Below are 26,596 nucleotides of genomic sequence, written 5' to 3' on the forward strand. Positions count from 1 at the left end.
AGCTGTACATTAAGCTGCACGGTTGGGCTTTGCTTTTTCAATTTTTAATCAGTTTGGGATTATCCTCACCTTATGTGCTAATGAGGACCTGCCATCCAGTAACCCACTTCACAAACCCACCTCCAGACAGGGCGCGGACAGCACAGGCAGAGCACAGAGCACACACAGCACAGGCAGAGCGCAGAGCACACACAGCACAGGCAGAGCGCAGAGCACACACAGCACAGGCAGAGCGCAGAGCACACACAGCACAGGCAGAGCACAGAGCACACACAGCACAGGCAGAGCACAGACACCACAGACAGAGCATCGGTAGAGCAGAGACAGAGCATAGAGCACAGACAAAGTATAGAGCACAGACAGCACTGACCGAGGGCGGTTAGCAAAGACAAAAAAAATTACAAAAGTACCCCATCCCTCCTCCCCCCCCCCACAAGACAAATTTTCATTGTTAAAAACTGGAATAGCATTAAATATTCTGCTAAAATACCATACACTCTATATATACCCTATGTCAGTATTAATAATTAGATGGCACCCAAGCCTAGTGCTGCCTGGCTGGGGGGGGGGGTGCACATTTGCAGTGAAATTCTTTGACTGGGATGAGAGTGTGGCTGAAAATTTGCTGGCTTCATGGAGCAGGGCTTCTTTCCGGCTGATTTTACCGCAACTGAATAGCGGAAGGACAGATTACCGGGACATTAAGCATCATTCACGGGTGTTCAGGTTGCTGCTGTCAATTTTCGGGACTGGAACTTCCTGGGAGAGGTGGGATGATAATATGCAGGATACCAGAGCCTTTATCTTCCATTTACACATGTTGTACTTGGGATTACTTATTCTTGAATGGCCCAGACACACTGCCACATACAATATACAACAACAGACAGGATAACACACAGGAGGACAGTTTTCACTGCTCACACTCAATGGGGTGCCAGGTGCTAACAGTGATTACCAACAGCAGCATGACCAGTAATTTAGCCGAACGTTGAGTACCTTCTGTACTCCAAATGAGGTGATATTAAACCAGAGGTCTGGAGAGCATGATATTTTCCCATGGATTCCCTGAGGAAGGAATCGCACGTACTTTCATAGCATTAGCATACTGTTAGCATTAGCATACTGTTAGCATTAGCGCAGAAGCACTGCGATTGGTGTGCCCCTGACAGATGGGTGGCCCCAGGCCAAAGTGAGGAGGTCGGTAGCCAGTGCTCATTCCTGCTGTCAGCAGTGATCAGTCCTCAGCTCCTGAGCTGATTCACAAGGTTGCCCCCCCCCCCAACCCTCTTTGAAGTCAGATTAGCATCACGTGCAGTGTTTCTGACAGACAGCCAAATCACAGGTGTCAGGACGACCAGCTGGTCACACTGTCAGTCAGGCTTGGGGAAATCATCGCAACTCTCACGAACTCCCAGCATGCCTGGGGGCAGCAGGTAGCTTGTTAGTCTTGGAACGCCAACTGCTGTTATCTTCTGGATATTGAAAAATATAACACTTATCTCGTGTCTACAATATTGTTGCAAGTTTTAACTCTTTCCATCATAATTGGCTTAACTGGTTTAACTGGCTTTTATAGCCACCGTCCTGCTTCTTAGCATTGTTAAAACTCAGCCTTCTTTCTAAAATATTCTAAGTACCAGAGTGCTTTGTTCTCAAGTTAAAATTTATAGAAGCCTCTAAGGTCAACTACAATGTTAGCCTACAAGGTCAAGTACAATGTCAGAAGGTCAACTGGTTCAACCATAATTCATTGCTAGACTGAATACATTTATTATTTTTCTTACTGATTTCACTCAAAGAATATGAACCAGCACCCTGTGAAAGCATCAGTTTTACTTAAGCAAAAATGTTCTGAGGGCAGAAGGAACAATGATTAGTTCTGAGAAATATCCAATCAGATTGTAGAGGTGGTGGGTCCAAGCAACGACAGGAGGCATGTCCAAGACATTGGATTGGTTGGTCCTGCCTCCTCTAGTTGTTTGGACCCACCTCTTCTACAATCTGATTGGTTATCTCCCTGAACCAATCATTTTTCCTTGTAAAACTCCCATGAGCAAGCAGCATGAGTTTCAGTTTTTTGAATAATTTCAGTTCCCTAAGCAGCATCCTGCCTGCCGCTCGTATAAACAGGATGGTAAGCAGGTTTTTAACTTGTTTCTTGCCGACAGGTACCAAAGCTGATGGTGTCTTGAGGGACCACCAGAAGCAGCAGGTACAGCTGTCCTCAGGATAACCTTAGGGGTAACTACGGGAGGGGGAGAGGGGCAAACCTCCAGCACCCAAGAGCATTTCAGACCCATCGCTCGTGGCTGCACTGACACTGCCTGGGTCTGGTTTCTGGCCCATTGTGGGAGTAATGTTCCCCTTGCCAGATCCCCCCCCCTTCCCTGCCCCAGCAGCCCCGCACAGAGCTGTCATTGTGTGCCACACATGTTGTACTTTCACTTCAGGAAGAGGAAGACAGATATTTCATGCTTAAGCCTGATTACACCACACCGGGTGGAAAAGACTGGACCCTTTGTTACGATTAAAGAGAGTTTCTCCGCTGGGATTAGCAGCGGCTGCATTTGCAAGTGTTTGGTTTTGGGACTTGGTGGGTCAAGATGAGGAACGGATGGGGTGACGGGTCCTCTCTGGTCTGTGTCAGTGCACTGGCTGTGTATTCAAAAACACCCACACAAACGCACACATAGACAAGATACAATGAAGACACAGCATGCATTGAAACCACACAGCATGCACTGAACATGCACAGGAAGCACTGAACACACAGAAGATGCACTGAGCATTAACAAAACAGGAAGCATTGAACACATATGGGGTACACTGAATGTAAACACACACAGGAAGCACTGAACACAGACAGACAGACACACACCCAGGTCATACACTCATACTCCTTAGATCCAAAGATCAAAACACATACAAGAATAAGCCAATGTGCACAATATACACACATTCACAGGTCAATCAGTGCTCCCACATCTCACCCACAGCTGAATATATAACACACTCTCCAGGGTCTGGCTGAGCGTATAATAATGCACACACACAGGTCTGTCTGGGTATATATACACACACACTTTCCAGGGTCTGCCTGAGCGTATAATAATGCACACACACAGGTCTGTCTGGGTATATATACACACACACTTTCCAGGGTCTGCCTGAGCGTATAATAATGCACACACAGGTCAGTCTGGGTATATATACACACACACTTTCCAGGGTCTGCCTGAGCGTATAATAATGCACACACACAGGTCTGTCTGGGTATATATACACACACACTTTCCAGGGTCTGCCTGAGCGTATAATAATGCACACACACAGGCCTGTCTGGGTATATATACACACACACTCTCCAGGGTCTGCCTGAGCGTATAATAATGCACACACAGGTCTGACTGGGTATATACACACACACACTCGCCAGGGTTTGCCTGAGCGTATAATAATGCACACACAGGTCTGACTGGGTATATACACACACACTCGCCAGGGTTTGCCTGAGCGTATAATAATGCACATACAGGTCTGCCTGGGTATATATACACACATACTCTCCAGGGTTTGCCTGAGCGTATAATAATGCACACACAGGTCTGTCTGGGTATACACACACACACTCTCCAGGGTTTGCCTGAGCGTATAATAATGCACACTCAGGTCTGTCTGGGTATATATACACACACACTTTCCAGGGTCTGTCTGAGCGTATAATAATGCACACACACAGACCTGTCTGGATATATATACACACACACTTTCCAGGGTCTGCCTGAGCGTATAATAATGCACACACACAGGTATGTCTGGGTATATATACACACACACTTTCCAGGGTCTGCCTGAGCGTATAATAATGCACACACAGGTCTGTCTGGGTATACACACTCTCCAGGGTTTGCCTGAGCGTATAATAATGCACACACAGGTCTGTCTGGGTATATACACACACACACTTTCCAGGGTCTGTCTGAGCGTATAATAATGCACACACACAGACCTGTCTGGATATATATACACACACACTTTCCAGGGTCTGCCTGAGCGTATAATAATGCACACACACAGGTATGTCTGGGTATATATACACACACACTTTCCAGGGTCTGCCTGAGCGTATAATAATGCACACACACAGGTCTGTCCGGGTATATATATACACACACTTTCCAGGGTCTGCCTAAGTGTATAATAATGCACACACACAGGTCTGTCTGGGTATATATACACACACACTTTCCAGGGTCTGCCTAAGTGTATAATAATGCACACAGGTCTGTCTGGGTATATATACACACACACACTCTTCAGGGTCTGCCTGAGTGTATACTGATACACACACAGGTCTGTCTGGGTATACAGACACACACACACACAGGTCTGTCTAGGTATATACACAGACACACACACACACACTCTCCAGGGTCTGCCTGAGCGTATACTGATACATACACAAGTCTGTCTGGGTATATACACGCACACACACACACTGACACACACACTTTCCAGATTCTGCCTGAGTGTATACTGATACACACACAGGTCTGTCTGGGTATATATACACACACACACACACTCACTCTCCAGGGTCTGCCTGAATGTATACTGATACACACACAGGTCTGTCTGGGTATATACACACACACACATACACTCTCTATGGTCTGTCTAAGCGTATACTGATACACACATAGACAGGTCTGTCTGGGTATATACACAGACACACACACACACACACACTCTCCAGGGTCTGCCTGAGCGTATACTGATACATACACAGGTCTGTCTGGGTACATACATGCACACACACACACTGACACACACACACGTTCCAGATTCTGCCTGAGTGTATACTGAAACACACACACTCTCTCCAGGGTCAGCCTGAGCGCCTACTGATATACACACACAGGTCTGTCCGGATATTTATACACACACACCTCGCCCAGCAAGTCCTCTCCTCTCTGTTGGCCAGACCCCCATCCCACAGCTCTCCAGCTTGGCGGTTGGGAACATTCTGGAAGAGAAGGAGACTGAGGTGAGCGTTTACAGATTCCATACATCCTCTTTTGAAATACTTTAAATGAACTCAATTGACTGTTCCAAATTTCCAAATGCAATTTATTTTCTGATAATTATTAGTTGTGTATGTTGGTGAATATATTGATAGACTGGCTGATGAGTGGATCATTTCTTATAATCGGTTCCTGATTGGTTTTCATAATTTTTATTGAACTGTTACACTTATTTGAATCTCCATCTTTACAGAAGACTTCCACATTCATATCAGCTCCCTTTGATGCTATATCAAATGTACATTTTTATTTATTTTTTTTGCGAGTGCTAATGGATTTTGTACAGTGGTCTATTTTCTAAAAAACATGAAGATCGCCTTCAAAGTCAGGAACGTTTGTGCAGATTTTGAGCTGTCCTTGGGATTCGGTTGACATTACAAAGAGTACATTGTAGGTTTTAATAACACATGAAATTGCCCTATAAGATAATGCTTGTTTTTTTGTTAATAGCTAAGTAAATGAGTCTGGAGGATTTAAAAGTTTATCAGCATAACATGAAGGATTCGTGTAGCAGATAATCTTGAGTAAAAAGCAAAGCCCGTTTGAAAAATTTAAAAGTGAAATGATTTGCCGTCAGATATGGCTGTGATGGCCAAATAAAGCCCTGGGTAGAAGTGAGACGAACACAGATGCTCTTTCATTACACAGCACACAGCATACTTGTGCTCCGGCACTGTGACTGACTGCACTGTGACTGACTGCACTGTGACTGACCGCCCAGTTTACGGCCTTATGGAGATGAGCATAGCTCCACCACTAGCATGCCAGTCTCCGAAGGTATACCACTGTTAGCGTGCTGAAAAAAATCAGCAGTCAGATAAAGCGGACCTTTAAGGGACCTTTCGGGGACCTTTTTGGGCCGTCAGTGTAGAGGCCTGCAAGGCCTTCAGGGCATGGAGGGGGGCACGCACAACATGTAGCACTTGGCACGGTGCTCGGAAATCGCCACTGTTTGTCTTCACTTGGGCTCCCAAAACTAGCAGCAGAAACCTCAGAGGCTTCAGTCAGAGATGTGTGTCTGTGTGTGTCTGTGTGTGGGTGCGTGTCTACATATATGCACGCGTGGACATGCTGGGGCAGCCTCCTGAAAGAGTCTCGCTCCCTCCAGCCCTCCTACCCACGAGCCTCAACAGAACATTAGCCATCTAGGCCGAGGTAGGACGGACCTTCATAAAGGGCCCTCTGTCAGCCCACAGCGGAGAGGATGGACCCCTACCTCCTTCTCCCTAGCCCTCCGGTTCCTCCACTGCCCCCCACACAGTGCAGGCATTTCTCTTCTCGTGTTTCTCTTTGCTCAGCCGGCTCTGTTAAAGGTGGGATGGAGGACACTGCTCTTCTACCTCTGAGCATGATACAGGGCTTAAGACCATGAATGAAGGAAGGGATTTCGTTTGCATCACTGCTCCTAAATTTTAGTTTAACCGAGCTTTGTTGAGTCGTTCCCGGTGGAAGTTTCCATCCACACAGTTCAATGATACCACCATTCGGGGAGGGGCAAATATTTATACATGCAGCTAAAGGCTAAGGTCTTGAAGGATCCATAACAGATCGCATGCGAGACTACAGTCTCCATGTCTTTATGCTGATAGCATTTTTAGAGCTTGATCTTGATAGCACTCTACATATTTATCCTGATAGCACGCTTATTGTTTATCATGATAGCAATCGTAGCATTTTTCCTGATAGCTCTCTTGGTATTTACCTCAGTAGCATTCCTAGAGTTTATCCTGATAGCACTATCAGCACTTAATGTAATAACACTCTTAGTATTTATCCCGATAGCACTCTTAGTGTTTCTGCTGAAAACACTGTCAGCATTTATCCTGACAGCACTCTTAGCATTTATCCTGATTGAACTCTTAGGCTGGGTTGCATCAACATGGTTTAACTATTAAACTGGATTAAATTAAGATTTATCAACTAAGCCTGTCCCACTTAGCTTTAAACCTAGTTTAAATTTAGTTTAACAATTAAAATGGGTTAAATCTAAACCTTTGGAGAAGGTTGGACCAGCTATTTTGCATGGAAATGAGAGGAACTCTGTGATACCTCCACTTCTCAAGCTTCAAGTAGCTTTGCGTTTTTATGCAACAGGGAGTTTTCAGATGGTTGACGGGGATGTTTTTTGGAGATCACAGGACCATAGTCTGCAGAAATAGGCGGTTTCTGATTGGTTAACCACAAACACTGGGGCTAACATGGAAGTTGAGCAGAAATGCAGAAAAAGAGATGTAGTGGAGCAAAAATTAAATGAATGGAATTATTTTTGCAAGCCAACTACATTTAATGGATGGATGAATACATTTTTGCTTGAATTTCCCCATTTCCACCATCAGAAAATTTGATCACTAACAATATACTTTTATCTAATATTGCCAGTGCAGACAGTTAAACTTGCCAGCGCTTATTAGCGGGATAACGTTACACCATTTTTTATTCTGTGGAAAATGAAAGATTGATATGCATGGGTCATATAAGTAAAAAAATTACTAACAGGATGTGTTCCATTTTGATCCCAATTGATCCCCTCAATAACTAACAAACAACTAACAAACTTGCATTTTTTATCCTCCACTTTTTTGCCGTGGTGATGTAGTTTCATGGGAAATTATATATAAAGTTTAACCTACAAACTTTCTGCATCTCCCATGGTTAATTTGATTACTAACCCAGGTGCTGAGAATGGAGAACTTTTTCGTAATCAAAAGGACTACTGCTCAATTAATGTAAAATTGCGTGTGAAAAGTAAATCAGCATAACTCAATGCAATAGGTCCATGAGACATTTGTGTTAACTTTATTTAGGGCCATATTTGTTTAGCCTAGGATGCATCGTGAAGTTGTTTACGTTTCCTCGGGATCCATCATGGCGGACACTGAACCTAAATTGATCCTATTTTATTCATAGTTTAAACTGGTTTAACTAATCCAGTTTTAAAATAAAGATGTGCAACGCATCTCTGATTAATTAAAAACCAGTTTAAACCTAGATTTACTATCCCAAAATTAAATCTAAACCAGGATTAATCCATGTTGGTGCAACCCAACCTTAGAACTTCTCCTGATACCACTCTTAGTGCTTATCCTGACACTTAGCCTTTACCCTAATTGTACTTTAAGCTCTTATCTTGATACCACTCTTAGCATTTACCCTGATAATGCTCTTAGTGTTTATCCTCCAAGGTGAAAGCTTACAGCCACTTCCTTCCCTGCTCAGATAAAGCATTCCTGCTTAATGAACTCTGGCCTTTCACGTCATAGGGCAAATAGTGGATGCTATTATGTAGGGACTTGTCCTGATTGGCCATGTCTAGAGGGGTTCTTGTCCCGTAGTCTCTTCTGGCATTGCATGCCTTGGATGGGCTTATACTTGTCTGCAGTCTGCTTGAATCTCTGGGTCTTTGTCTTCATCTTAGGAATTGTGTGAAAAAGATATTTCAGTTCAGCAGTCTGCAGAACGTGACTGAAACATGTTTTGCCAAGATAAGTGCCTACGGAGGCAAAGTCAGAAGCCCGACAAGTCAAGGATAAGTTCCTGCATTCCTACTGCTAACCCAGCAGATAAACTCTGACCTTTTTGCCATGGGGGAGACTTGAAATTAAAACAGAAACTGGGATCCCCTCAAGGAGTTCAGGTGGATCACAGGCCAGCTCACAACACAGGCACCGCAGGGCAGTAAAACATCCCTCCTGTGTCAGCGAAACTTTGGAAAGCTACATCAGCTTGTCATCAACATCAGCATAATTGTTATTAAAGACAGCAAGTAACTCAGAAGTTAAACATAAATAAACATGTCACTGAAAAAACGATCTGCTTTTGATAATGGGCTCTCCTAAGGAAGTGGCAAATGTAGAGTAAGTGCCACCATATTTCCTGAAATGTAATTTTATCACATTTAATTGTACAGGTATTGATAATTGGTTTATATGGAATAGCCCATCCCTGTGACAATCGGCTTAGAGACCAATGGGATAGCCAGTTCATATCATCTTCAGATCTGAGACAAAGGAGACGTTTAATGGAATATGTAGTGGCCCTTAAGCCTTTAACTACTTAAGTCACATTTTGGCAAAGAGAACTGCACTTTATATCTACAGGGTGGCAATGTGATAAAGATCATTTAACAGAGAGCATCTTGGAAAATAATGTTAAATGTGTTTGAAGGTTTATGAAGTCTTTTACATTCAGTTAAGTACTTCTGCACTCCAACCCAAAGAAATGCAAAATCATGCTAAAAAAAGGCCTGTTCTAATGATATTAAAACGCTACCCTATCAGAACCTTGACAGGTGTGTGTGCGTCTCACAGAAAGTGCTGGCGTTCCCCGGTGGACGATGAAGACTTTGGAGTACATCGTGTGTGGGTTCTTCATCCTGAAGACACTTGCGGCCTTTCCTTACACGCAGTCTAGGCTGTTGGATCTTGACGTCTATGACACCTACGGTACAGACCCAAACCTACTGAATGAAGACTTGTACGATTATGGCTTTGAATCTATCACTGGCGAACCTGAGGTATGAGACCTGCAAAAATTGTGCTCATTTGCTTGTTTACATGACATGCCACGAACACTGCAAACCATCATGTTTCTCCTGGTCCACTTCTCCTCTAGAGCACTGATTTTCAATATAACGCAGCCACTCAGTATTACCAGTGTCTGCAAGGCTCATGCACACGATTACTGTAAACATTAAACGATATGCACATGCCTGTGTGTCACGCTGCTCACGAGTGACGTCAGTTTCCAGAAACCACTGGCACTTTGACACTATTTTTGTTTTCGTGTGAACAGTGAATCACATTGTTTGCTTGAAGTTTAACAAACTTTAATCTTAGCTATTTCTAGCTTTAGTTGAAAAAGACATGCATACACAAATATAGTGTCAATTGTTTGTAGATTGTAAAATGACAGTTAACTGTAAGGTTACCATATGTAGGGGTTGTTCTGGACACAAATTTTGATTTTACCAGGTGGATAGGGGAAACTCATTCATATTCATAAGATGCGCTACCTGATTGGTCGGTGAACGTGATCTCTGGACACATCCTCTTTATCGTTGCACCAAGTACAGTAACCATAACCTAACTATGTGCATATGTGGAAAAATCAGGCCTGGTCTCCTAGCCTTTGTTTGACCTCAGACAAGTCCTTGTGGACCCCTATGTTGTCTGTATTAAAAACAATATTAAACCATATGGCGTCACAAGCTGCTGATGTAACATATAGGAGACAATCATTGTGCACAAACGTGTAAGATCCACACCATATGTATGTGTGTGACTAACCAGAAGAATGTGTGCTCCGGAATAGCTGGGATGGGAACAAGTGAGCAGGCTCAGCATCCAGGAGAAAGCTAAAGCCGATCTGTGGCTCCTTCCCCTCGGCAAGCGAAACTTTTGAAGCAAACAAGGTTTATGCTGGTGAGAAAGGAGCCAGGAGAAGATGACACAATGGAGCTACCAGTGCCCTTCATCCCAGAGCAGACTGGAAAGTACAGGCCAGACTGGGCTCAGTAACCATAGTTTTCATAACACAGATGACTCCGGCTTCTTCTCCTCTTTGCATGGGCTGCTCACTTGCGCTCTTGGAATATGCACCCCAAAGAGTGAGAAAAATCTGATTTCAGTGCAGCTGGGACAGAACTCGTCCAAAGACAGAGAGAACAGCCTGTCTTAGTTAAATCCAGCTGAGAAGAAGCTGCAACAGCTCACCTCTGTCACTAAGGCGGATGAATTAATTCTTTTCCCTTTAAGTTTTGAAATGGAATAGCAACCTCTGGTGTTTTTCACTTTAGATATAGAACATATGTCCATACTCGTCATGTGCAGAAGCTGTGGGAATTTCCCATCTCCAGTACTTAGAGTTCACAGACCCATGGGATAGTTGGTTGCTTATCATGTTCAGATCTGAGACAAAATGGAGTAGTTGATCCCTATTGCGTTGATCTCAGAGCCAGAAGAAATAACCTTTTGCTGCTTTAAGCACAGAGGGCAGTGGACTATGAGGTCAGTAGCTGAGGAATGCCGAAGCTCTCCCGCTCCAGTTTTCTCGCATTTTCCAAGTGCTCACTGGAACCTTACCTCGCTCTCTCTTCTCTCTGTGACTGATTCGGGGGAATGCAAAGCGAGTGGAGATTTCCTCCTGCAGCGAGGTGCTTTTCTGTCTCAAGTTTCCATCTGCAGTTTGTTTCCATTCCAAATACAGGAGAATTCAGACCATCGATGGCGAGATCTGAAGGATGGGAGAACCATCCCCAGTCTCCTGCACACACCATGTCTGTAATTTTCTGCAGAAATGCCGAAATATCACTGCTGAAATGATACCGGCCAAAAGCAAAACCCGCAGAGGCTAAATGTTTAGCCATCCTTCGCCTCTTGAGGTAAACCATGATGATGATAGCAGATTCAGCCTGAACCGAAGCGGGAGATGGACGGAGTTAGCGAAACATCGTGAAGAATTCGAGGACAGGCTGATACAAGCCCAAATGTGTGGGTCATTCCAACACTTTGCATAGAATAAGTTTATGTGTCCAAGTCATTGGTGTGTTTAACTGGGGTTGCATATTTCAGGTTTTTTGTTTGTTTGTTTTGGAGTCTCCTGAGATGATCTGTTTATCATGAAAGACCTACCTAGTTTTAGAAGCCAGTAAGTATCCAAAATACGTCCATCACTGACCTTTACTTGTATCATGCAGACAGTCACCTACAGAGCTTTCCTACACTTTTAAACAGAGAAGTTGAAGTTGCTTCCTAGACTGCTGTCGTTGTTCATGCTGGAAACGCATTGGCACTGATACTTAGGCAGCCAGAGTTTAGTCTGGAGCATAGGGGGGGCCGTAGGCGATCGTGCTGGCAGGCTGAGTAATGTGAAACACAAAGTGCACAGCTACCATGAGTGTCTTGGTCCCACAAGGACCATTCCTGGAAGAGAGACTGCAGTCTAGCAGCCGTCGCTCAAGCCAAGCATATTCTTTGAGCAGCCTCGTGTGGTTGGTGGTGGAAGTACAGGAGCAATTACTCTGGAAGTGAGTTCTCGAGGAGGCATGGTAGATGTTTAGGCTGAGACCTGGGTTTTCAGAGAGGAGTGGTTAGTGAGATTTGTAATCATTCATGCGAATATTGCATAAAGTCTCTGCTTATGAAGAATGCGTTTGGAGATTTTCAAGATTAACCGTACATTGATACTGAGCAGATCAAGGTTTGGAGATGTACCGATGGATCCATCGCGTACTCCCAAGCACTGAAGAGCCGGCCACCATAATTACAACAAACATGTCACTGTGTGGCCCTCTTGCCTGCAGATGGAGATTGGCACGCTGCCCCCTCTGGGGGTGAGTCTCGAAGCATCTTTCGACGAAGGGGAGGAGGAAGATGAGCTGCCACTGAGACCTTTCCCCACCGCCCACAGCTCCGGGGGGTCTGGGGCTCCAGCTGGCCCAGAAATAAGTGGAGGTCAGCATCAGTCTGGAGTCTATCATGCTACTTCATCTGAGTCAATGCTTACCCGTCTGACCCTATATCGAGGCTGACTGTGTACCAGCCCAATACTTTCCAGCTACAAAATGGATTTTTGAAACCTATTATTAAAAGTACAGGCCTCTGCAATCCTGTCTGAGATACTGAAGTTGAAATGTGACATGTTAATTCAGGCCAAGTGGTCTGCAGTAGCCTCAGCCCAAGATCCGTTGTACGTTGCAATATGGTATTAAACCCTGACTGATCACCACCCCTCATGGCACCTTGTCCCCCACAGTCCCGCCCCCCGGGGCCCCCACCTGCCAACTGTGCGTCTGCCTCGGCAGCTCCGTCTACTGTGAGGATGCCAAGCTGGAGGCCATACCAGAGCTGCCAAAGGATACCACGCACTTCTATGCTCGCTATAACAAGATCTCCAGCATCAACAAGAATGACTTCGCTCACATGAGTATGGCCATTGGTTTGCTGGCTCACCGGCAGCCACTAGGGGGAGCTATAACTGATGTCAAGGGTCGAACTTGATTATTGTCTTGAATTCCAGAGATAATCATCTTTTTCCCTATCCTGCTTCCTTATTTTGGTCAATCGCTGAATTTACTCGAGGTGTATTAAGAGCAGTTTCGCTTCATGGCAAGCAGAGCGTCCGATGAGAACTTTACCAGATTTAAGCAGCAAGCATTAGCACACAAGAACAAATAAAGAAAAACAGCAAAACAAAGCATCAAACATTGCGCTGTGCCGCCCCGCAGGCATGCTGAAGAGGATCGATTTGACCGGAAACCAGATCTCACGGATCGACGACGATGCCTTTCTCGGCCTCACCGCCCTGGAGGAGCTGATTTTGGGAGAAAATAAGCTGACACGACTGCCAGCCCTGCCCGCCAACATGGTCCTAATCGATGTCAGTCACAACAAGCTGGGCAGCAGGGGTATTCACAAGGAAGCCTTCAAGGTGAGCACAACCACACCTATTGCTGGAAAAGCAGCACGTATTTTATAATTTATACCAATGCAGATGTGGTCAAAACAGTGCAGTTGTCTTTTGTTTAGTTAAAGCCTGCGCACCGTTCTTTCATTAGGACATGCACAATCTGCAGAATCTCTACCTCTCCTACAACAATATTGGTTACGTTCCCATGTCACTGCCGGACAGCCTCCGTTCTCTGCACCTACAGGTACGTCGCCTGTGATTCTCTCATTCCTGACATACAGCGGCCAGCATAGAGGTATCTCTCTATCCAGTCTGCTGGCAGGGCGTAGCGCTCCAAAAAATAACTCAATACTGCCATCTTGTGGTGGCGTACTATTACGTTTGCGCCACCTTGTGGCAGCCCTTGCCGATAAAGCCTTGTGGTTTCGAGGTGACGAGCAGTTCAGCCAACTGGCCCGCGATATTGATTTGGTTAAATGGCGTGATCATTCTTACAACTTTCTTATCAGAACTGTCCGATGTACCTTTTCTAGATAAACATATTATTTTGGCGAAATGCAGATAAGCATACAGACATACGAGCTGTACGCTGAATCCGTGAATAAAGTGATTTGTAGACATCCCACCTGTTACAGTTCCCTGTACTGCACATGTACAGACTTCTTTTTCCTTGTCATTATTCCCTAAACAATACAGTGTAACAACTATTTATAGCATTTACATTGTATCAGGTATTATAAGTAATCTAGAGGTGATTCAAAGTATATGGGAGGATCGCGTAGCTTTTACGCAAACGCTATGCCATTTTATATAAGGCTACTGAGCATTTGTGGATTTTGGTATCCGCGGGGGGTCCTGCCACCGATCCTCTGCGGATACCAAGGGACGACTGTGTTTACGTTCATTTATCAGACATCTTTAGCTAAAGTGGCGTACATTTTAAAAAGCAGGGTCAGCCAGTCCCTGGAGTAACTGGGCGTTATGAGTCTAACAGCTTTATACCAGTGATCTTCCAGACACATGCTATCCTGCTGCGCCACAGTCTGAAAAAAAAATTATATATATATATATATATATATATATATATATATACACATACACATACACACACACACTTTGGTTTGTCATTTACTGGTGAACGGTGTGCAAGACCATTATTTCCACACGATTCTTCCTCCAGAACAATAATATTCAGATGATGCTCGATGACACCTTCTGCAACCTAAAGGATCTCAACTACATCCGAAGGGCCCTGGAGGATATCCGATTGGATGGGAACCCCATAAATCTGAGCAGGACCCCCCAGGCGTACATATGCCTACCCCGCCTGCCAGTGGGTGGACTGGTGTAGATACTTACATGCAGACCAAAAATGGTATGTTGCAAAGCACACAGGCTTCACACACACATTGTATTCTAATGGCAGTTGTGGAGAATCATGCACAAACACACACATAATGTATTCTTACTGGTTGATTTTCTCCTTACCCAAAACATGCGGATACATGAACACACCAAAGAATCACTTTTGGTCACTTTTATTTTTCATACATTTTTTTGTATTCATTTCAAATGTCTTCTATCTACAGCAGGCTTTCATTACTAGTGATATGACATTATAAGGGTAGGTTTCAGTAGAATATCGAAATGAAAGTGGAATTTGAAGTATGTCCCTGAAAGGTGAACACAATGCAAAAGACACATTTATACACAAAATATAAAATATTTTCAGAGATGTTCTTAACATTTAATGTGGCATTTTGACACATTACAGCACAATATTTTAAAACACTACAAATGCCTGTATAATATAATATACAATATGAATGGTGTCAATAAACAATTACTTTGTTTGTGTGGTCTCTACACGTCTGAATAATTCGCTACCAGCCGGTGGTCAGAGAGAGGGGAACTATTAGTGAGCAGTGGTCACTCACAACACTGGAGTGTAAGGTGAAACGCCACTTCATGATTACAAATTCGGTATAAAACTGGTGGTGCACTGGTTAAAAGACACAACGCTTGCAGGGTTCACCTCCCAGCTGGGAAACAGCTGACTTTCATCTGGGCAAGCTGCCAACATTGTGCTTACATGAACTGGGAAAGGTCTCGCATTCATACCCCAAAGCGAAATGCCAATCCGGAATTATCAGAGTGATGTTTTTAATGAGTCACTTTGGATTAAAAGTTTCCAGCAGAAAGACAAAACTCATCAATCTTCATTTGTAATTCCTCATTAAATGGGACATAATAGTTTTTGAGTGACTGTCTTAACTCCTCCCTGTAATAAATACAGCAGGTAAACAGACTTTCACTTTTCACTTGTCGATTAACTAGTGTTGCCAGGTGCTGAAAGACTAATGTGAAGTAGGAGAGTCATGTTTCAATGGCTGCCAAGTGTCTGTCAAGTAAAGAGTCACAGGCTGAAACGGCATGTGTTCATACTCCGCAACTCCTCATACTGTGAGTTGCTTATGCGCTTTTCACATATTAAAAACAACACCTGGAGTTTCGTTGTTCTGTTTTCACAGTTTCTTTATGAGCTGTTCAAAGAGGACCAGGAATCTTTCTCTCCTGTTCCCAGAATCCATGTCCAGACCTGTCGGAGCTGTGCTGCTTTGCTCCTCCACCGAGCTGCTCTTCAGTGCTGCTAAGTCCCGTTGTAGCTCAGCCCTGTCCCTCTCCAGCGCACCCCGGTCCCGCTCCAGGGCGGCCCGGTCCCTGTCCAATGCCGATCGCGCTTTCTCCAGCTGTGCTCTTTGCCGTTCTATTACAGCGCTCTCTCTCTCCAGTGCCGCCTTCTCCCTCTCCAGTGCTGCACGTTCCCGATCCAGGATGGCTTGTTCTCTGTCAAGCCCCACCCTCTCCCTCTCTAAACCTGCCCTCTCTGCCTCTAACCCTGCCCTCTCTATTCCCACCCTCTCTCTTTCAAGGGCCAGCTTCTCACTGTCCATCTCTATTAAGCCGTTTTCCATGACCAGTCCATCTTTCTCATCTGTCACTATCGCCTCGTGTGCTGCATCCGCCAAGAAATCCAGAATTTCGCTCTTTTCCTCCACCTTCCTTATCTTCCTGATTGGCATGGCAAACATGTCTTCATCGTCAGTGCTGCACGAAATGGCTGCCAGGACCGGGGCACTCCCAGCGAGCCTGCCCTCCATAGCTTCATTCATGAGGTGGAACCACTGCCAAGGTGAGGAGGTGACCTCTGCAGTCTGTGTACCGTGGCCCACTGGGGGGTACTTTAGGTCCTGGGTACAAAGCAGCAGACAGCACTAAAAGACCCAGCTTGCGCTGGCACACAAACTGTACCAGATGATCGAACGCGCACACATACACCACCGTAAGGCGCTCGCGAACAAACAATACCAGATGGTCGAGCGCGCTCACTCGCTCACAAGCAGCTCGAGACCTGCAGCACATTAATGCATCACCTTGTATTTCTTCTTTAGGTTCTCCCACTTTTTCGCAGCCTGGTCAGCCCTCATCTTCCCCTGCAGGCCCAGTTCCTTTAGTATTGCTCTAGAAGAGGAGCGCAAGATATCATAGCCATCAAGCACGTTAATAATAAAGATATTTTATAAATGTTTAACGGTACTGCGGTGGTTCTAGAAAATTGTATTTATTATACTCTAGTGATTCTTTTTTTATAACTTACGACTAGAAAAATATACAGTTTTGCCATTTGTTCGTTTTAAACTCTGTTTTACAACGACGGCGAAAACAATGTCTGATCACTGAGTATTACTTGTACCTCCAGCCAAACTTAGCAGCATTTCTCTTGCCGGTGAAAAGAGCATCATTTGCTGCTCGCAGTTTGATTAACTTCGCAGTGTCCTCGTCTGTCACTGTTAGAAAACCAATAATTTAAATTAGAAATTATATTCCAGCTCGCTACAGGCAACAAGCACAATAATTATATTTAAATCAAGACGAACGTAGCCAAACCTCTCCGCTTTATATTATATATAATAATTATTATTATATATAGTTATATAATTGTGCATGTTTCTGCGCTTTTAGGCGGATGCCCCACGGCTGGCCTGCGCCCACCCCCGAAGTGCACACTGCCACCTAAGTGCACTAGGTGAAGATTCTGGATTCTTACATTCAGGCAGTCTCCAGCCTGTAGGGAGGTTTAAGGAAGATCTCTAGCAAATGGCGACGCGTTAAAAATGTCTGTTAACTGCTTGTTTTGTGTGTAATATGAGCTTTCTTTTGTTATTCAGATTTAACTGACCATTTGTATGGTCAGTTTTTTTTCGACGGATAAGAGGAGAAACGCGAGGGCGGCTCGAAATCGTTCACTGAAGAATCTCTGTTCTAGGTAGTTCGTTATAGGGAAAATCAACGTAACAGGGCGACGGCGTTGAACACAATCACAAGACGTTTCATGCTGGCATCTGAGCTGAGAAATGCGAATTGGGGTGAAAACATAAGCGGAAAAAATCAGATCAAGTAAATATGAATGTGTAGACTAATTTATTTAAACATACTTAATATCACTTACACATTTACTTATTTTTCATTATTTAAAATTTAAATCCAATGTTCAGTCTTTGCAGAGACCGTTAATATCAACATGAGTTACTTTTTAAAATAATTTTTAAAATGTGCTTACATTTATATACAAAGTTGCCCTCTTGCGCCATCTTGTATAAATCAGGGGCGATCAGTTGACAGCAGACGTCTCCTTGCGGGTAATTTATAGTGCACTATACAGGGAATGAGACTTGCCGTTGGGGTATCCGAACAGCACTATATAGTGCACTAGTTCGGTCATAGGGAGCGTTCCGATCTGAGCCAAAATGAACAGGAAGACGGAAGCAGAGTGGAGGTGGGGTGAGGGTGTAAAAAGCACTTCCGGGTTAGGTAATGGTTGTTGAACGATCTTTAATCTGATTGGTGGTTGTCGCTGACATTTTGCAGAGTCTCCGGCGCCCGCCCTTTTTCCACCCCTGAATACGTCCGTCCCGCGTTTGGACGCCGCATTTTCTTCAGCTTGCCGCGTGGAGTGCTTATTGTATCTATCGAATACCTATTTGGGAATTTTTTTTGGGAAGTTTAGAGTCTGGTTTTTAAAGTTTTATCTCAGCGTTAGATGGTCGGATTTTTTTTTACTAGCGCTTATTTTCTAGGTGAAATGTGTATGGACGTCATGGAAGCTCGTAAGATTTTCGCAAGCGTTGATGATCGCCCATGTCGGAGGTCGGTGAAGTTTGCCAAGCGTGGCCCCGGGAGACGCCGCCCGGCTCCCCCCGTAGCCTGGGTTCGCCGGAGGGTCCGTATAATGGGGACTGAACCTCGGAGATGCAGAGTTTTCGGGCGAAAGCGGAGATCTTTCGACACGTCTAGAAGCTTCGGCACGGACGCGGAAGGCGGACGGCCCTGTGAGGAACTCACCCCCGGCTTTATGGCTCCCCGGAACACGACGCAGTACCTAATGCGCATCGCCTACCAGGACCTCCTACGCGACCTTGAGGAGACGGACAACGATCCGCTACCTTCGTGGGGCCTGCATGCCTCCCCTGACCGCGGTTACGAGAGTACCCTGAACTTCCAGGAGAGGGACTTCGACGTCATGCTCGCGGCCTACGCTGACTCGCCATGAGACGTTACAAAGACCGAAAACGAGTCATAAGTTGACTTTGTACAGACAAAGGTGTGCGAATGCTGTTATAATGCCGAGAGATGTCGGTTCCATATGATGGCACTTGATTTTTTTTTATGTGAGAAATTTATATAGTCTGGTTCAGAACTTGAATAGCTTTTGTCCAGGCTTTGATGTACGGTGTAATCAAATCGACCATATACCACTGTCACTTGCTTTTCAGAAGGAACGTCCTCCTCCATTTGTAAACGAATTGAGTTTCAGGATTCACAGTTGGGTTTTCCCTGTCCCACAGCAACGCACCTGGCGCTGCCTGCAGAGGGCGCTCTTCGCTCATCCGCCTGCAGGCTTCGCTGCCAGCCGGCCGACTGAGTCCGACTCTGCTCTGCCACCCAGTGGCCTGCAGGTAAAGCTGTCAGATCCGGCCTAGGCGTTCTGGCATGTGGTTACGGAGACCAGAGGTGTGCTGGCCGATTCAGGTGTGGAAATTGTTCTAGGTGGGGTGGGAGGGTCGCAGAACATTCTGCTTAGGCTGTCTGCTCTGTATAAATCAATGTGTAGTGTCCCTTCAGGTTGAGTTCATTTCAGACTTGGACCGTTCATACTGGACAATCTGAATGACCCCCTGGTGTCCGATTGCACCCTGGCTGCTCTCCTTTCTGTCCTGAAGAGGGTACCGAGCATCCAGCCTTTCCAGCCACCCATGTGGGTCGTTCCTTGGATAATGGATCGGTAACCATCTTCAACAGTGCACAGTTGTAATGTTGTCATGTCGGCCTCTTGCAGGTGACTGTTCCCCTGACAGTGCTGCCGGGGGGGACTGGGAGGACTGTTCTCAGTGCGGTTAGTGCTGAGTGTTAATGTGAGTCAGCGTGTACGTGCTGTGTGCAGCGTGCCGGATCCCCACCCTACTCTGTAATTTCTACATTGAGCCGTCGCTGCGATTGTAATGATATGTCCTGGGGATGCAAATCCCTTAAATAGCAAATGGCTTAGCTTGTTATAAGCGTGTCTCATGCTCTCTTGTGTTTCGGGGGGTGGTTTGCCTTTGTGTTACTGAACCCCCGTCCCCCCCCTTTCCTTAGCTGCAGGTCTCCTTCTGGACTTAATGATTTTGGCTGTGGACAGGTCCGGTCTTGCCAAATGTTTGCGATATCAGTGGTGGTGAGCCACTTTTGGGGGGAGGGAAATAAACATTTTGAAAACTCAATTGTTTTCTGGTTTTTTGTTTGTTTTGTTTTGCAGGGTTAATCTGGGCATCTTGTTCGTTGTTGGTTTGCCTTTCAGCTGTGTGCTTCTGGTCTAAATTGGGGTGGGTTCGGCTGGACTTCTCGAGGCGTCCCTGGGTTCAGGTCAGGACCTTCCTGGGCTGGGAGGCATTTGGGTCTGGGGTGTAGCTGCTGCTTTCGCTGGTTCATTTTCAGTAGCTTCTGGCTGAATCGTGCTCTTAAGTGTAGGGGTTTTACCTATATACATCTTGATGACTTCTGGTAATGAGAAGATGCTAAGCAACTAACTATCCTGACAATATTAATAAAAACTTGTGGCTGCATTACCCTTTACTGTCCATTAGAGGGTGCTGCAACAGTAGGTATGCATTAACCTTTCCAATGATCTGCATGAGATGGCACTTGGTGATAGTCATACTCAGCCTTGTAATGCTCTCTGCAAAGTTTGTATTTCAAGTATCTGAGTCATTTCTTTTTTCTTTGCTTTCTTTTTACCTTTGAGTGATTAGTGCTGTTAGGTGTGGGGACGTTGAGGTTTTTATAATGGATTCCTGTGAGGTTATTGGTTTCTGGTTAGCATACTGGTGTTTGTGAACATCCACCACAGGTCAACCAAACTAGGGCAGTGCACCACACACATCCCCGTCAGGAATCTGTAAGAGTGATGTGAGGTCAGAACCACAGAATGTAGTAATCTTAAGTGAGGTAATTAGATGTCAAGGCATCAGGAGAAACGGCTTTAATCTGTCGTTAGTGAGGCATGTCGGCAACGGTGCATAGAAGTCTCCAACGCAGTTCTGTAATAAATGCCAGCACAAATCTTGTGTACTAGCACTTAATTTTATTTATTTTTTGAAGCATAATGCCTCAATGATGAGTCTATATGCCATATTAATCCAAGGGCAGCTTGACCATTTAAGAACCAGGTTTCTGACCCCTATTGAGAATAAAGCAACCCAGTTCTCACTTCCCTTAGGTCCCGACCTGATAACAGCGCTTCCCTGCTTAATCAGGGTCGTTAAGGTTCAGGTTAGCGCGACCTCCATGCGGGTGGACAGTCACCATGATGCGTGATGTGATCTCTCCTGTCTTCTGTTTGTCTGGCGTGTTTGTCCCCTATGATGGACTGGCATCCTGTCTAAGATCTTCCTCAGCCCTGTGCCCTGGTATAGGCTCAAAATCCCCTGTATGCAAACTGGGCGCCTCTTGTCGTGGGACATTAGCGCGGAATGTCCTTGACCGTATCTGACTCCGGTATCTGTCCAGCTGCTGTTGTCGTCTAATGAAGGCCGTGGCTGTTTGCTGTTTGGTTGAGCTACATAAAAATGACAGTTCTAATTGCATTATGGCGATGAAGCCGCTTGGTGTCGTTTGAGTGCCGATGCACAGGTGAGTAGACGTTGATGTAATTCTCCCCCGTGTGCACTTGGTGATCTCACATGGCTCCCCCTCACTTCCCAGCAATAAAAGGCACCTCACCCGCTAGGTGTTCTGTTTCACTCGAGCCCATTGAGACCACGGCAGCTGAGAATCCAGCAGGGCGCCTTGCAGAGTGATGTCATTTTACAGAATAGCCCCCTAGCCACCCGTTCCACAGCTGGTTGGCATAGCGACATGGTCTGTTTATGCCACGCAGCTTTCTGGACCTTTCTCCTTTCCTGAGTGACCGGTGCACTGCTACACGCCAAATCGAGTGCGATAGGCGATCTGCAAAATGAGTCAAGGACACTGGGGCCTTCCAGGGAAGCCAAGCAGAGACCTCTGGGACTGTGACGGACAACGTTGCCCTTATAGCACGCACTCGTGTATCTGTTAGTCAGTGGGATGCTGCATTATACTGTTGTTAGCCTTACCTGTAGCACTTCTTACCTATATATTATTATTTGAAGTTACATGAATGAGGTGGCGTTTTATTAATCACCTGGCACAAGGACCATCTAACGTCCAGGGTTATGTGTTTCATCATCGCGCGAAATGGTTGACTTGATTCCACCGAGAGTAGCAGATGTTCTGAGATGTTTTCGTTCTTTGCGGCATCGGCTGGGGGTCTCCCGTGTCATCCAGGGCCGACAGCGACGGTGGCTCACTGCTCCTGCAGGTCTTTGCTCACCCTGTCCCTGTGGCTGCAGGCGTGAGTTTAGAAAGGCCTTTCTCCCCGGCGTGAGGCCTGCTCATATCTTCCCATGTCGCTCTCCATGTTTATCGAGCTGACCTTTAACCTTTCGCTCTGTGTCTTAATCAGCCCTCCCTTGATCCTGTACTGTGAACTGGGCTCTGATCCAGCTGTGATATAAGGCTCTTTTCTTCCTTCCAAATTGAATCAGGATGACAGAGCCCATCCCTCCACCACGTATTTGTTCATACATCCATCTTCTGATCCTTTATCTCCATTTGTTTGTGGCACCAGAAGACCTCTATGCTGAGGACAGGAACTGCAGTGGAAACATTGTAGTAACTAATATCTTTTTATTGTGAAGGAATCTGACCTCTGGACTTGCATCCAAAGTGGCCCCTGGAAAAATATTTTAAAAAAAACATCCTTAGAATAGATGTGTGAGTTTCTCCACAGCCGAGCTGGGCCGGTCACACCCATGTGGGTTGAATTTTTATCCTGCCCATGTAGTTTGCCCCAAGTTTTTTGTGCCGTGACTAAATGAATAACGCGGGCTGTCTCCATAGCGACTGGTGGGTACGGCGTCAACTTCCCTGCACCATATTATGATGTCACTGTTTTTCCAAAGGATTCCAAGAGATGATAGGATATAATGGAAGTGGGGAGGCAGGTGGGCCTGGCGGGCGGGCGGCTGGCTCTTTTGTGTGCATGCGTGTGTTATCAAGAGAGGGCCCTGCTTAATTATTTATGATGGGCGAGTAATATAGATGTTTCAGTTAACCTGAGCCCGATATGAGAAGGCATTTTCCGAGGAACCTAATTAAATGGCTTGTCGGTGGTACAGCTGCACGCGCTGCCACGCAGGAGCATGGCTCCGAGCAGCCAGTCAGTGTAATTATGTCCTGATCTTCACTCTCACTCTCCCTGGGATAATAGCGAGTAACACGTGAGTCCGAAGCTGTCATCATAGCACCAGGTTTGGTCGTTGCGTGTTACATGAAACGCAAAAGCATCTGTTCAGTAGGGCGATCTGAACGCAGTGAATTTCCTGAGCACCGGCCATGTGTTCAGGTCATCCCTGCCATTGGGATGAATAATGAGCCAGGACCTTGCAGGCTGCATAGATATGGCTGAGTGACGCTCACGTTCAGGGGGTAAGTGACAGTGACGTCGGTAGCAGTGAGACCCCAACACCTTCACATCTGTACTTTGTTCACAAAGCTGGAAACTCAGCTCAGCAGGTGTTTAAAAGCAGTTCAGATCCTCTTGAGAACATCACTGTTGTGTCTGTTATTCAGCAATAATAAGTAATATTGAGAATTGCATGATTCTTAAACAGAACCATAAGCTCTTTAGTGATTTGCCTTGTGTAACTGTCAATGTCGGGATCTGCCTTCCGTTACTCACACGTGGAATTCTTGTCGGTTTCTTTGCTCAGGGGTTTGCCCCCCCCTCCCCCAGGGTCGTTGTGTGTTCCAGTCTTCCCCCCTGAGCGGCAGCACCGGTGCCCGCCTGATCCCTGGCCAGAGCAACAGATACGGGGAGTTCCAAGATAAGCAAGCTGAGAAAAAAGCCTAAGCTCACAGCTTCCGTCTGGCAGGGTGCTGAGGTCTAGCTGGCCTTGCGTCAGCCGTGGAGTGGCGGCATGCAACTTAACTGAAGCAACAGACGTCCAGATTGTGCTGTTACTGTGTGGAAGGGCCTGGCAGTCTGGAGGTAGGGCAGGACCGGAGTGCAATGCCTGAAGGTCTACATTAGAGGGCAGTAGATGTGCAATCCCACTGTCATGGGAACATCTTGCACGAACAGGCACACAAAAAGGCACAAAGCTTTCAGATAATGCAGCAGCAAGTGAATATAATTATTCACTTTGAGTTTAGCGTTCTTGGATACCGTGTGAAGTTCACGAGTATTTCTCCAAAGGCACATCAGACACTAACCACACGGACTGGAGGGATGTTGAAGCAGGAACTGGCATCACTCTTTACTTAAAGAAGGAAAAAGACAGAAGGAAGCATGGGAATGAGAGAAGGGGACAATTTAAAACCAGTGACATTGGAGAAGTGACTAGAGAAAACAAGCCCACAGAAACATTCTGATTCTAGCCCATGTGGGTGTTTCGGGGGGAGGGGTATTATTGGACTGGATCGATAGTGAGTTGTTAGCTTGACAACCATGAAATTAGACAGAAAAGCAGTCAGTATGGGATTTTCACTGAGTCAAACTGCCACCGTTCTTCCAATTCTGTCCTCATTGCAGGTTTGCTGCGTGCTATGTGCCGTCAGCAGCCACGTTCTCACAGCGCAGGAAAGCATTCGGAAAGAGCTTCACATGGAGCCACGCAGAGCACAGTTGCTAGTCACTGGTCTGAACTGGTCCCCGCTGCTCCTCCCAAGACGTCCGACCTGCCTCGGTCCGCGCACACGTCCTCTGTGAAACTGCTACCACCACATTTCTCACAGTCCAGGTTTCGGCTTTCCCACACACGCTGTGTTCCAGTGTGGGGTTGGCGTCTTCGCCCCCACCGTTCACTGTTTCACAAAGACCACACTGTTGTTGTGATGATGGAAGCTTTCAATTTTCTTATGGGGCCAGAAAATTCATGGAGTCGTCTCCGTAGATCCAACGGCCTGCACCGCTCATCACATAGAGCAAGCTAAACATCCCGTTTTGTGTTCCGAGGGTTTCGGCTGGTATGCAGCTGAGTGGGTGTGGGATCTGTGCCCATGTCTATTAGGTTATGAGTTTGAATCCTGTAGCTCAAAGTAATCACCTCAATGTTGGACCCTTGAGCCAGGTCCTTAATCATTGCTCCAGGGACACTAGTTTGCCCTGTGATCGGACCCCAACTCTTGCTGTCACCCCTATGTATGTGTGTGTCCGTGAATCTCATGTGAAAACTATCCAATTTCCTCACGGGGATGAATTAAGAACTGCTGTTCTGTTTTACACGCTACACTAAACAAATACTATCTTTGGCAATTCTCTACAGATTCTCTTAATGCCCCTGAGTGTATCTGTACCTGAGTCTGCAAAGATCTCACATGTGTTATCTCTGTGCCCGGACTCAGCAATAGCGTGAGGGCTGATATGGTGATCGTGCCGTTACTGGAGGTGAGTCGGTTCACCAGTTCTCATTCCCGTCTATGGCTTAGCTTTGCTCCCAGTAAACCCTGGTCAAAGTCCCAGTGCTACTCATAAAACCACTTTGATTTATCACACCTCCCAAAACAGGTCCAATATTTTTCATACCTAGTTTATTTGGTGTTGGGTTGTGTATGATGTGGCCCATCCCTGCCCTGCCCCCACCTCGTCACCCCCGAAAAGGCAGGCCCTCCCCCACAAAGCTGCCATTCTTTTGTCATCCCCTGTGTCACACACTGCCGCCCTCCAAAGAAGACAGGGAGGTCAAATTAGGGTAGAGCTGCAGCAACTGACAGTGTACAGCGGTTCCCCCTCTTCTACAGTCTCAGTTACCCATGGTGAACTGTGGCTTGAAAATATTTACAGGAAATTCTGGAAATAATTTGCACTTAGGTCTCTCTGCATAAACAGGGTCAACCTTTGTTGAAGAGACTGAGTGATATGTTCTCTTTCAGCTGCATGGGGTCCTGTGGGCCCGGAGCCTGTCCCCGGCAGTGTAGGGGTAGTCAGAAGTGGGAAACCCAGGACATTGCAGGGTACAGACACTCTGGGCATTTCAGAGACACCAGGCACCATTATTGTGTCAGAGGATTGTGGGAAGAAACCCTGATGATGGTAGAACATGCGGACAGAGCTGCCCAGTGAATCACCGCGTTCCGTATAACCCCTGCTTGTTCTTTAATCTTTCTGCTTCAGTAAAACTTCGAGATACTTTCCAAAATAAAAGCTGGGGAAAAGTCATGAAGAGCTGGGGAAACAGCCTATCCAGGGATCTCTTTGTCTTGCTGTAAGCAAAGAGTTTTATTGGACCAAAATAACTGCATCCTCCATCTCCTCTGAGAAGGAGGAGGAGAGCGCAGTGTCGTTTGTGGGAGAAAAATCTTTAAGATGGATGCTTTTAAACAGCTAATTGCATCTTGCTGAAAATGCTTCTCCAAGGCCACTGTGTTAGGACACAATTAGCAGGATGTTAGGGTTTTGGCATTAATAGCAGCCCTGGATGCCG

At 45.8% G+C, this 26,596-nt stretch overlaps 2 protein-coding genes across 2 annotated transcripts; one reads left to right on the forward strand and one right to left on the reverse strand.

Annotated features, from left to right (window-relative positions):
- Window positions 1-4,951: 4,951 nt before the first annotated feature.
- Window positions 4,952-15,346, forward strand: epyc (epiphycan). The gene is made up of 7 exons (XM_049014723.1): window positions 4,952-5,050; window positions 9,395-9,600; window positions 12,388-12,538; window positions 12,840-13,010; window positions 13,312-13,514; window positions 13,642-13,737; window positions 14,674-15,346. Exons 2-7 carry the CDS (start codon window positions 9,421-9,423, stop codon window positions 14,842-14,844), a joined length of 972 nt encoding a protein of 323 aa, XP_048870680.1. The 5' UTR covers window positions 4,952-5,050; window positions 9,395-9,420; the 3' UTR covers window positions 14,845-15,346.
- On the reverse strand, window positions 15,016-18,309 carry si:dkeyp-38g8.5 (uncharacterized protein LOC568385 homolog). The gene is made up of 4 exons (XM_049014737.1): window positions 18,115-18,309; window positions 17,248-17,341; window positions 16,928-17,015; window positions 15,016-16,744 (listed from the first exon to the last, which is right to left on the reverse strand). The coding sequence occupies exons 1-4, from the start codon at window positions 18,143-18,145 to the stop codon at window positions 16,019-16,021; spliced, it is 939 nt and encodes a 312-aa protein (XP_048870694.1). The 5' UTR covers window positions 18,146-18,309; the 3' UTR covers window positions 15,016-16,018.
- Between the last annotated feature and the right edge of the window lie 8,287 nt (window positions 18,310-26,596).

Source organism: Brienomyrus brachyistius, chromosome 1 (genome assembly GCF_023856365.1).
Source record: "Brienomyrus brachyistius isolate T26 chromosome 1, BBRACH_0.4, whole genome shotgun sequence".
Classification (NCBI taxonomy): Eukaryota; Metazoa; Chordata; class Actinopteri; order Osteoglossiformes; family Mormyridae; genus Brienomyrus; species Brienomyrus brachyistius.

What these genes read in the sequence shown, in the direction of transcription:
- si:dkeyp-38g8.5 (XM_049014737.1), bottom strand. Translation starts at nt 18,145, where the DNA reads ATGGCGCAAGAGGGCAACTTTGTATATAAAT. An exon ending in GCTGCTAAGTTTGGCTGGAG is followed by an intron (nt 17,016 to 17,247) that starts GTACAAGTAATA and finishes CTCCTCTTCTAG; the next exon opens with AGCAATACTAAAGGAACTGG. An exon ending in ACCTAAAGAAGAAATACAAG is followed by an intron (nt 16,745 to 16,927) that starts GTGATGCATTAA and finishes CTTTGTACCCAG; the next exon opens with GACCTAAAGTACCCCCCAGT.
- epyc (XM_049014723.1), top strand. Translation starts at nt 9,421, where the DNA reads ATGAAGACTTTGGAGTACATCGTGTGTGGGTTCTTCATCCTGAAGACA. An exon ending in TTCACAAGGAAGCCTTCAAG is followed by an intron (nt 13,515 to 13,641) that starts GTGAGCACAACC and finishes TTCTTTCATTAG; the next exon opens with GACATGCACAATCTGCAGAA. An exon ending in TCCGTTCTCTGCACCTACAG is followed by an intron (nt 13,738 to 14,673) that starts GTACGTCGCCTG and finishes TTCTTCCTCCAG; the next exon opens with AACAATAATATTCAGATGAT.